The 12,206-nt window shown below is 37.4% G+C and overlaps 1 protein-coding gene across 1 annotated transcript in view; it reads right to left on the minus strand.

The window, feature by feature from the left end:
- Positions 1 to 3,488: 3,488 nt before the first annotated feature.
- Otc (ornithine carbamoyltransferase) overlaps positions 3,489 to 12,206 on the minus strand; it is a 62,232-nt gene continuing 53,514 nt past the window's right edge. Inside the window, exons 9-10 of the mRNA XM_029563485.1 lie at positions 12,009 to 12,146; positions 3,489 to 4,676 (exon numbers count right to left, since the gene is read on the minus strand). Coding sequence (XP_029419345.1) covers positions 4,617 to 4,676; positions 12,009 to 12,146 — 198 coding nt within the window. The 3' untranslated portion in view covers positions 3,489 to 4,616. The remainder of the gene's footprint in view (positions 4,677 to 12,008; positions 12,147 to 12,206) is intronic.

The following is a 12,206-nucleotide window of genomic DNA, read 5'->3' on the forward strand; positions in this document are numbered from 1 at the left end:
CTGGACCAGCCAGCTTCCGATTCTCCATTACATGTATGGGTAAATCAAGTCAAGTGACTATATCCTAAATACTTTGTAGAGGAATGCTAAACCCAAGAATTAGTTCTCTTGGTTGGATATATTTTATATCTTAGGAACATTACTGTTATTAGCTTTTTTCTTCTGTAAAGTGAAGGTATAGCCTCAATTACTTTTAAATGCTGTTCCATTTCGTTTTATTTTTAATTTGTTTTATTTTTAAATAGTGTGTGTGTGTTTGTGTGTGTGTGTGTGTGTGTGTGTGTGTGTGTTTATGTGTGGGTATGTGCACATGAATGCAAGTGCCCTCAGAGACCAGAGATGCCCTCAGATGCTCAGAGACTTGGAGAACTTATATGTGACTGTGAGCCACTGTGTGGTCTCTAGGAGCCAAATGTGGGTCCAGTGGAAGAGCAGCAAGTGTTTTTAATTGCTGAGCCATCTATACATCTCCCTATAACATTTAAAAGCTTCGTTTTCCCAATAGCTTTGTTCCAGAAAAGAGTTGTTATGCTCACATTTCCTCTAAGGATGAGTATCACAAAAGCATTGATTAGAAACTAAATCTAGTATTACTGAGAAAAAACAGGTATTAATAAAACTGGAAAGTTTTAACCAATGATAGGGATCTCCCTACTATTTGATGTGACTATAGTTCTTTTACTAATAGTTCATATTAATTATTCTTGATAATTTAAAATAATTTCTTTACAACATTACAGAACTACAAAATCCCTATTTCAATGATCTTTGTCATGCAACACACCACACAGAACCATCAAATACCATAATTTCTACTATGTGGTCTTAAGGAATGGAGCACAAAATGAGGAAATGCATTAAAACTATTGCTGCATTGTCTCTATGTATATTGGCCTCAAGTACAAGGTGATATTGAACATATTCCTGATGTGAACTGTTGATGGCTGACCTATTTACCAGCTGACACCAGACTGTTATATGATTTAAAACAAATTTTCCATTCAGGCTTTTGAAATACTGAAGAGTGTCCCCGCTGAGGTGACATGTTACAAAAAAAGGGCACTCTTCCTGGCTGAAATGCCTATAAGGGAACACAAGACTTGGTAACTGCAGTTCAGGTCTCAGCCTTTACTCCTGTTTTTCACTTGTGATCTTTGCACAGGGTGCCACTTGCACAGCAATGTATTCCATTCCTGGTTGTACGAGCCTGGTCATTGCATGAGACTAATCTTCCATTATTCAATATGACCCTTCAGATTTGTCAAAATACATCAATCCTGAAGAACTTCTGAGACATGCTATGTCTCAAGGTGTGGCTTAACCATCTCTGTAACAAATCACTAATGAGAAAGTGTAAGACAAAAAGTTCCCGAAGGGATATGTCCTGGATATCTTCCCCCATATACATTCTCTACCCATATTTCCCATGTGAGAAGACTTGCCCTGGAACTTGGCCATTGGACAAGGAACTCTGCCATGTTAACTAAAGTTCTAAGATTATGTCTTATTATAGTTTAGATAAGAAATATCTCTCCACAAGTGCATGTGTTTGATATTTAGTCTCTAGTTGGTGGGGCTGTTTTGAATGCTATGGGACATACAGGATAGGAAGGTTGACTGGTAGAGGTGGGTCACTGGTGTTAGATCTGATCTAGTTTGCTTTTTATTGTTGTGATTCAAACACTTTGACCAAAAACAACTCGGGGAGGGAAGGGTTTATTTCCATCTTATACTTCCAAGTGACAGTTCATCATTGAGGGAAGTCAGGGCAGCAATTCAAGGCAGGAACCGGGAAGCACGAACTGAAGCAGAGAGCATAGGGGAATGCTGCTTTGCTGACTTTACTTCCTGCTCAGTTACCCTCCTCACACAGCCCTGGCCCACCTGTGCAGGAGTGGCACCACCCACAGTAATCTGGGCCCTCCTGCATCAATTACTAATTAAGAAAGTATCCCACAGACATAGACATAGGCCAATGTGATGGAGAAGATTCCTCAAATGAAGTTCTGTCTTCCCCATTATCTGTAGTTTATGCCAAGTTGACAAAAACTAACCATCACAAGGTCTTTGAGGATGATAGCCTGGCTCTACTCTCTGCTTCCTAAACTGTGAAGATGTTAATAGACTACAACTTTTTGCCACCACAGACTGGGCCTTCTGCTCTGCCTTTCCACACCATAGCTTCTGAAAGTGAACCAAAGCAAATCCTTCTTCTTTTAAACTGCCTCTTTCAGGGATTTTGTCACAATGATGCAAAAAGGAACTAACATACATGCATAGGAAGTATAACAAGGCATCACATGTTGATCCTCTGGGAAGTTCTGTCTTTCATGGGTTTTTACAATAGTCAAATCATTAGTAGAACATACCTTAGGACATCTGACAATAAATTATTTATTCCTAAAGTATCTAGAAATTAAGCCCAAAAGCCCCAATTGATCATTCTTTCCCATCATGGAAAATATTGCAGTGTAATCACTTGTGATTTCTAGTCCCAGTGTTCCATGGAGAAAGCCTATAAGAAAATAACTCTTTGGCTGGTTCGTTAATTAAATGTGTAAGATTTATTATATACTCCAGGGACCCAAGGGTCACAGGATAATTTGTTAATTTCTGAAGTTGCAATAGCTACATAAAAAGGGAATCAGGGAGAAAAGCGTAAGAAAAATAAGACAAAAATATTTTTAAAAAACTTAAGGCCAAACTTCCTCTACTGTTTTCTTTTTTGGTGATGATATAAATAATGTTTTCTCATAAGGCAGTTTTAAAAGCTAACAATTACTTCCAGTTTTGTTTGAAACAGAAGTTAAATTGTGTGAAGAAGAAAGCTTGGAGAACTTTGAAGAAAGGCTGGCTACATTATTGGCAAAAAAAGACAATTTTCTCTGGTTTAGGTAAGAACACTAGACCATATATTTAGCTCAATAAATAATGAGAAAAATTATGAGAGCCATTATCGTGGGGACCATTTGGTACTTGGAAGGATACTGTATTTTATCTTCTGAGATAGGGTTTCTCAGTGGACCCCGTGCTCACAAATTGGCTACACTGGCTGTTTAGCAAGCTCTAGATATCAGCCTGTCTCCACACCCTGACACTTCATGCCCTGATAAGGTTACAGAGACACACAGCTATTTTACATGGATGCTGGGGATCTGAACTCAGGTCTTCATGTTTGTGGGGCAGGCACTTTACCAACTGAGACAGTCCCATTGCCCTACTAATTTTAGCATTGGTAGGTTGGGGGTGAACTTTCATAATCGATGTAGCACTTGCTGACTGAATCATTCCGATATTCTTCGCTGAAAGAAAATATATTACTAAGCCCTACTCTCTTTTTTAAAGTACTTCCAGTAAACTCCTATAGATGTGAAAGTCACCTTTAGCATTTTTTGGGAAAATTTATTTTTACTGTAATATCATAAGCCTCTCCCACAAATACACTTATTGCATCTTCATTGTAAATCCAATTTTGATTCATCTATTGCTTATTCATTCAAGCCATAAAGGTTTGTTAAGGAATGTCATCAGTCAAACTGACTGGAAACATGTTTTTTAAGTAGTAGACTTTAAACATAAAGGAAATTACCTTAGTAAGCCCTGTATAAAATGTGTTATTTTTAAAATGTTCCACCTTTGTCATTTAACATTTCAAATAAAAACATTGCAAAGTACAGCACACTAATCCAACAATACAAATTTCGGCAATTCACAAGAGAAATCTACTTTGAATTATAGCATAATTCAGCAGTTCGAATTGTGATAATCCTGAAACAAAGACACACACACACACACACACACACACACACACACAAACTGAAACGTTCAAGTAATAGATGTGTGTGTGTGTGTGTGAGAGAGAGAGAGAGTAGGTTCATGATAAGTATAGAGTGAAGAAATTAAATTGCTTCTATTGGAAAAAATAGAATTAGGAATAAGATACCACATTCCTAGATGGGTACCTGTGGCTTCACCACTTGCCAACAAAGGCTGCTTTCCACTTGTAATAACTATTCATTATACAGAGAGATGCATGCTCCTGACTCTTTTCCTTTCCCTTAAATGATTGGAAAAATAGTTCAGTATGGGCAAGTAATTGTTTTTTGAGAATTTCATCATCAGTCTCTGTAAATGAATGTCTTTCTTACAGGCCTGAATACTGTGCCCTATTTGCTGAATGTATAGCGTTAGACTCCCTCTTTGGTCCTAAGGCACATGAACATAGTCCAAATATCTACTAACAGCTGAGTGCCTGGGAAATTAGCAGAAGCAATCATTTATTAAGGTAATGAGCATAGATTGTATTTAATGGCTTAGATATTATGCATTATATTATGTTTAGATGAAGCAAATATATATGCTAATTAATATAATATCCAATTGTAAATTTAGAAATTGTGAGTTCAAGAGAGTTTAAATCAAGTCAAGCCAAGTATTGCAGAGCCTCAGCACTCGAAGGGCTTCGAGAAGTTCTCACAATGACAAAGCCATACCAGACAGTTATTCATGTGATGTAGTACAGATTTTTTAATATCTTAAATTCTTCTCTTTTCCCCATAACCTGACTCATTCTGTAGCTAGAGTACATTGTTTTCATCTTGACAAGCATCACAGCATCAAAACTTTGGCTTCTGGAGCGTAGGTGAGTAATCTGTCAGCAGGGACACCATGACAGCCTGGGATGACGCAACAAAGAAAGATAGAGAGAAAGAAATGGATAAACATTAGCAACAGTCTGCCTTGAGGCCTAAGGAAATAGAATTATGTTTCAGTTTTTCAGGCCTAGAGTTAAAAAGTGTTTTTTCAAGGCAATGATAAGGGAAGAGATATCAACTGATATTTATTTTTGTTTGGCTAAATGAAGGTCCTGAGGGATTCGACAGATCCAAATACATGCATACACAGTTTGCTTACTTAGGATTCATTCCAGGTCATAAAGCTAAAATGGGATGCTATGTTGCTCACCATGATTGGGTTTTCATCATAAATTGGAACACAGGTACTGGTTGGTTTCAGATAAAAATAATCCTTCCTATCCTAGTTTACACTGTGGTTGTCCACTTGCGACTTAGAGAAGTGTAGAATAAGTCAGATGTAATGTAATAAATGTAAACTATTCAGGATAATGAATAATGCCTGCTTTCTCAGTTCTTGCCATCTCGAATAGAGCATTAAGAGGCTGGAGAAATGACTCAGTGGGTTAAGAGCCCTGGCTGCTCTTGTAGAGGACCTGGGTTCGGTTCCCAGAACCCACACGGCAGCTAACAATCGTGTGTAACTCCAGTTCCAGGGGATCCGATGCCCTCTTCTGACCTCCATGCACAATGCACCACATGGGTAAACTTACATACATGCAACCAATACACTCATACAAGTAAAATGAAAATAAATACAGTATTTTTAAAAGAAAAGAGCATTAACTTTATAGACAAGAAGAGTGTGACTTTCCCTTGGGCTGTCAAGCCACACGTAGTTACTTCACTTTACTCTTCATGGTATCCACACTAGGACAGTAGAAATAATATCAGAAGCAGCAATGTTGTTTCTCAATATGTATAAGTTTCTCAATGTGTGTACATATTGAATGTGTACTGGAATCTGGACAGTATACTAAAGACTTTTTATGTGTCAGTCAAAAATATTTGCCAGGCACTGGGTTAGATATTTGGGTGAACCAGAAAGAAGTACTCATGCATTATCTCATTTAATGCAATGACCTAAGATGGTTTCTGTCATTATCACTTGCAAATGAAGGAATCAGTCCTTGTAATAGCAGATAGTACAGAAGTGGGTTTGAATCCAATTTCTCTGATTCTGTTCTTAAGAGATAATTTTATTGCCTCTGAGGTATATTCTCTTGCATCAACCATACTGTACGAATGTCAATAGGCTACAACAGAAATGCAAAACTTATATTTCAAAGATGTTCACTGGATATATTTTTAAAGATCTTATTTTAGTTTTAGTTTTGTGTGTGTGTCTCTGTATGTATGTCTCTCTCTCTGTCTCTGTGTGTGTGTGTGTGTGTGTGTGTGTGTGTGTGTGTGTATGCATTTTAGTGCAAGTACCCTCAGAAACTAGGAGAGGTCACTGGATTCCCTAGAGCTGGAATTAACAGGTGGTTGTGAGTTCCTTGACATGGGTGCTGGGAACTTTACTCACATCCTCTGCAAGAGCAGTATACACTCTTAACTTCAGCCCCCAAAATGGACTTTTAAAACAGTTACCCATGTGTGATGAGTGGTTTCTGTCCATCATGCCATTTTAATGCCTTTCCTACTGTATGACATGATAAGAGATGTGAACTACAAGCAATGAAACTGAGATGTAGTTCTTCTGAGTGGTTGATGGTAAGGGTGGATCAGCACCTGCTTAGCCCAGGAATCTCACCTCTATGCTCAGGTGATTCTTATCTCACTGAATCCTCAAGACCATATGACTTTGTTTCTATTTTTATCCTCATTTTTCATATAAGTAAATTTTGTTTAATGAAGTTAAGGAACTTGCCCAAGTTCACACAGGAAAACAGGATTTGAACCCTTTTCTCAAAGGCTATGTACTAAAACTAGTAACATATATTGACTTTAGGTTTCAAAATGCATTAACATGTTAAGGATACACTGGAAGTACTCTTCTTGGCACAATGTAAAACATCACAGACAAGATTACTGCTCTTATATGAATGATGCCTTTTTTCATTTCAGTGTGGGAAACAAGTAATAGAGAAACAAATATGAAATACCAGGGGCTACTTTTAAAATACAAAAATTTAAAGAGGATAAAGGAGTCTAGAAAACCAAGAGTATATAGCCTAAGAAGACCATGGTAAAGGGTGATATTGAAGATGAGGTCAAGGATAGCAAGAAGAACCTAGGGAGATCAGACTCTGAGATTAAAAACATACACCAGGGTGCTAAGGAGTTGGCTCAGCAGATGAGAGCACTTGGTCTTGCAGAAGAATCATGTTGGGTTCCCAGCACTCACATGGTGGCCTTCTGTAACTCCAGTTCCAGAGAATCCCAACCCTCTTCTGGTTCCCGGGAGCACTGCACATATGTGATGTACTTACATACATGTGGGAAAAAGCACTCATACACATAAAATAAAAATACACAAAATATTTTTATAAGTTTATTTATTTTTATTTTATATGTTTTAGTATATTGCCTGCATGTATGTAAGTGCACCCATGGCAAGCAGTGCCCACGCAGGTCAAAGAGGGTGCTGTATCCCCTGGAAATGGGGTTACAGATGCTTGTTAGCCTTCATGTGGGTGTTCGGGATTGAACCCTGGTCTTCTGCAAGAGCAGCCTCTGCTCTTAACCACTGAGCCATCTCTCCAGCCCCTATAATATTTTTTTTCTTAAATTTATCATTCATTTTATGTGTTTGAGTGTATTGCCTGCATGTGTGTAAGTGCGCCCATGTCGTGCAGTGTCCGAGGAGGTCAGAAGAAGGTCTTGGATCCCCTGAAACTGGAGTTACAGATGGTTTTTAGTGGCTATGTGGGTGCTGGGAATCAATCTGGGTCCTCCACAAGAGCAGCTGGTGCTCTTAACTGCTGAGTCATCTTTCCAGTCCCGCCCCCAAAATACTTTTTAAAACATATACCAGGTATAGAACTGTTAAGGCTTTTTAAAAAAAATGAGTTTCTAGATCTGCGTCACAGGCTTTACTTTGCAGTTCATGGTCTTTCAACATGGTAAGCTTATCGTCAAGTCAAAAACTTAGTAATGGGTAAGGTTGCCAGACTGAGTTCAATAAGAAAATGTAGTTACATAGAGATGTCAGATAAATATCTTTTTACCATAAGTATGTTCTACATGTGGCATGGAACATACTTATGTTTAAAACTGCATTGTTCATCTAAAATTCAAATTTAACTGGGTGTCTTGTATTTTATCTGGCAATCTTAGCTTGGAGAGGAATAAAAAACTTCAACTTCCATTTGCAGTGGCGTAACATGACTAAGGACAATCTAGACCCTAGCACTTTGAAGTCTAAGCATTTTTACAGAGTCCCTTTAGGACACTTTAGCACCAGAATAAAAAATAATTATTTTTCCTTCAGCACTAAAGAAAAAAAATAATCTGCCTGGAGTTTTGTTAAACATTGTTTTCTTACTAGCCACTGAAAAACACAAAAAACAAGCTTTGTAGAAAGGAAAGTGTGACTTTTGTTTTTGTTTTTAAACAAAGGAATCCAAAGAGTTGTACATTTTGGTAAGAAAAATGTGGTTAGGAGAATGATGGGCAGAGAATCGTGGGAAATCACTTAGTGTGGACCCTTACAGAATTACTCTGAGTGCTGAAAGATTACACGTTTGTTTCAAAGTTGTTAGACACTTTAGGAACAGGCTGTATATAATCTCTCAGTTGGACACCTCATGTTAGTTGTTGTTGGACTTAGAAGTGAAGGCCACATAGTGTCTTTTCTTCTTCCTTCCATCCTTATTTTAAATGAAGTTACATATTATAAAATTATTCCTTACAGTAGTGTTGTCCACTGGAACTTCTCCGCAGTTCTGAAAACCTGCTGCCTGTGCTGTCCAATCTGGCAGATACTTGCTACAGTCAGAATTGAATATTTAATGTGGGTTTTGAAGTTAGTTTGACTGAGGAATTGAATCTTCAGTCTATTAAAGTTTAATTTAACTTCAAAAAGTTCCATGTGCCTAGTGGTTCCTGTACTGGTAGAATAATTGTAGAAGTAAATGATTATTGTCCATTTAGTGTATCCTATAAAAACTATCACAGCAGTGCTGAGCCTAAAGGCCATTGTAAATAAGCTAAGAATAATTTCGCTATCTATAAAATATGTGATATATAAGATCTCATACTTGAAAATCTTCTAGACATAGGAATTGTACAGGCTGTGTGAAAACTGCAAATTATTTCTTTTTATTTTCATTTTAAATTCTCCAATGCCTAACGGAGGATCTGGCACAGTTTGGATGTTCAAAGTATGCTGCTGAAATGAACCAAGCTCAAAGAGTCTCTGAATCACTCAACTGACTCAGAGACATGAAGAAGACACCACATTTATCACCAACTTCCAAGTGTCTGTGTCAGGCATATGAATCAGTTGTGTCATTGGTTCTGTCCCACACCACAAGCAGACTCAGAACCTTCCTCGACATAGGACTTCAAGTAGCCTGTTGATGACATTAATGACCTAAATTATATTCCTCACTTGTCATCTTTAGGACTCAATGTGCTCATCTTTTTATGAGTAAGAAGACTGGGACACTTTATCCAAAATGATCCAGATGATACATAGAAAATGTTTACTCACAACCTGTTGAGCATTCTTTGTATTCTAGACTCTCTATATTCATGTAACATAGTTTTGCCTCTTGATTTATTTAAAATATATATTTTCCTATTAATAGTATCTCAAATCAGTGGGGACGGAAAATGAAGATGGATGGAAAATGGGATGTAAGGCTTCACTGTGTATATGAGTGTTTTTGTAAGCATTTCATTCATATGAGTACATTATACGTTTAAGTTTTTAAATAAATTGAATTTAAACATGTTGTCTAATAAGCACAAAAAGTTTAGTGTTGTCTAATAAGCTCTAAAAGTTTTCAAGTAGAGATGTTCTCCATATCTGACATTTTAATTTTTTTTTTTTTTTTGCTTTACCCACTAAATTTCAACAACTTGCTATAGCAGATTCCCTTGGGTTGTCATTCCAGCTTCAATTGACCTCCAGTTAAAAAAAAACAAAAAAAAAACAGTTTCGAGGGAAAATGTTCCAGTGTCTCTTTTCCTGAGGTGTGTGGTCGGGGAACTCCCATTTTTCTGTTTTTGTCATCTAAATCTTTAATACTCAAAATGTGGTCCGTATGACAATGGCACCTGAATTACCTAGGTTCTTGTTAGAAATGCTAAATTTCCAGCCCCATCTCAGTCCTAGTCAGTCCAATCTTTCACTTAACAAAATACCTTGGTAATTGAAACGCACATTAAAGCTTCAGAGGCACAAGTCTAGGTGTCATAGCAACTGCCATTTTGGCCAAAATTAGTTTCAGGTCAACACTGAAGAACACAAACATGACGCTAACTATTATAATATATACAATGTTTTAGGCTCTATGCTAAATTCTTCACATACATTATTTAATGTTCAGACTGTTCCTATTCTCATTAGTAGACTAATAAATATTAGCACCTAGTTTTTTCCAGCATGCTTTACTCTACTCTAGTGATGGGAAGCTATTATTGCATTTCCCAGTTTTCTTTGCAGTTATGGCATAGGAATGCTATTAAACTACATCTACTGTGGCTGAAGAGATAGCTCAGCAGTTAAGCTGACTGTTCTTCCAGAGGATCCAGGTTCAATCCCCAGTTCCCACATGATGGATAAGAACCATCTGTACTCCAGTTCCAAGGGATCTGACGCCCTCTTCTGGCCTATGTGAGCTTTGCACAACACGGGTGAACTTATATGCAGGCAAAACACTTTTACACATAAAATAAAGAAAGAAAAAAATTTAAAAATCTACATTTACTGTGAACAATATAAAGTAGGAAGCCACTCTTTGGGAGACTGATTCTTCTGTTCCATGTGCAAGTACAAGTTTGTGTTTCAGTTGGTGTAGTTATAATGTGGTACAGCATCTAGTTTCAATAGCCCTAGGTGCTAGGATGTGGTTGATTATGTTAGTAGGTTTCAGATGGTAAAAGATCCACAGTGATTGGTGCAGTTTTCCTGCCTGTGATATCCTTGATTTTGTGGTATTTAATAATGATCCACTGTGTATCACCTCTCCCAAGAGAGTCTTGGAGATTCTTAATGCCTTTTAATTAACTTCTTTCTGTTTACCCACCTAGAATGAACTCTTTTTTCGAATTAAGACTCTGGTTATTACAGTAATTGATAACAGTTAAGTGACTTTAAAATGGTAGAGCTGGGGCCTGGAGCGACATCTCAGCAGTTAAGAGTACTGACTGCTCTTGCAGAGGACTTGGGTTTGATTCCCAGCACCCACATGGTGGCTAACAACCCTCCTTAAATCCAGTTCTAGAGGAATTCAATGCCCCCTCCTGACCTCTGCAGGCATTTCACTACTTGTGCACTCACACACAAGCAGGCAATACATCCATACATATGAAAAAATAATAAATAGAATATTTTAACAAAATGGTGGAGCTAACTTACAGCATGTGAGTATTCAAATTTCCAGTGAAATTTTCCACTAGAACATTGCAAAGCAGTCTTGAGGTCAATATTTTTTAGAATACTGTTGATAAAGATGACTAATGGCTTCACCTGAAAGGGACTAATAATTTCTGAAGTGAAGTTTGCCGTGAATTTTGGAAATGTTCTATACCTAAAAAAAAATAGATCTGTATAACTCAACTCAGAGAACTAAAATTATTTGATTAAGTTATCATGAAAAAAATGAAAGAGGGAGAGAGGAAGAAAGAAATAATATTTTTGAATGCCCATTTTTTATCAGATACTGAATTAGGGGTTTCTCTGAACAGAAGCAAATGAAAAAAAAGTAATAAAAACTCTACAACTTATAATAGTTGGCAGAAAATAGTGGCTGGTTCTCAGGGCAGTGGGAATTTTGATTAAAATGGGTGAATTTGGAAAGGGATCAATTTTAGTCCATTATGTATGATAGTAAGGAATAATGATTTATCATGAACTTTCTGAACAAAAAATAGATGCCAGGCCACCAAGATGTCTCATCAGGTAAAGGTGCTTGCCACCAAGCCTAAAGGTATGAGTTTGACCCCCAGGACCCATGTGCTAGAATGAGAGAACTGACTCTAGAAGTTCTCTTCTGACCTTCACTAGCACACCATAGAAAGTATGTACCACCCACATACAAAATAGTTAAGGAGCATATAAAATAAAAAATTATAGATGCCATAGGAATAATCAGTGTAAATGGATAATCTTGGTTGTTTATTCTTTACCCCAATGTATGACTGCCACATTGGAAGCATGAAGACAGTTCTTCCCTACTCCATCTCCCCTTCCTTGCTTACCATGATAGTCCACTTTCTGTTTTCTGCCTCTGGGAACACTAATGATCGTGGAGAATAAAACACTTCATCATTCACTTCTTCTGGTTTTCTGGGCAAGCAGTGTAAAAATGTCCAGTCAGGGGCAGCAACTTTTGCAGTCTAAGGAGATGAGAATAAGATCACATTTTGAGTACTGACTATTGCATGTGGCCGATTATA

The sequence above is a fragment of the Nannospalax galili genome, unplaced genomic scaffold (assembly GCF_000622305.1).
Source record: "Nannospalax galili isolate Female #2095 unplaced genomic scaffold, S.galili_v1.0 scaffold556, whole genome shotgun sequence".
In the NCBI taxonomy this organism is placed as follows: Eukaryota; Metazoa; Chordata; class Mammalia; order Rodentia; family Spalacidae; genus Nannospalax; species Nannospalax galili.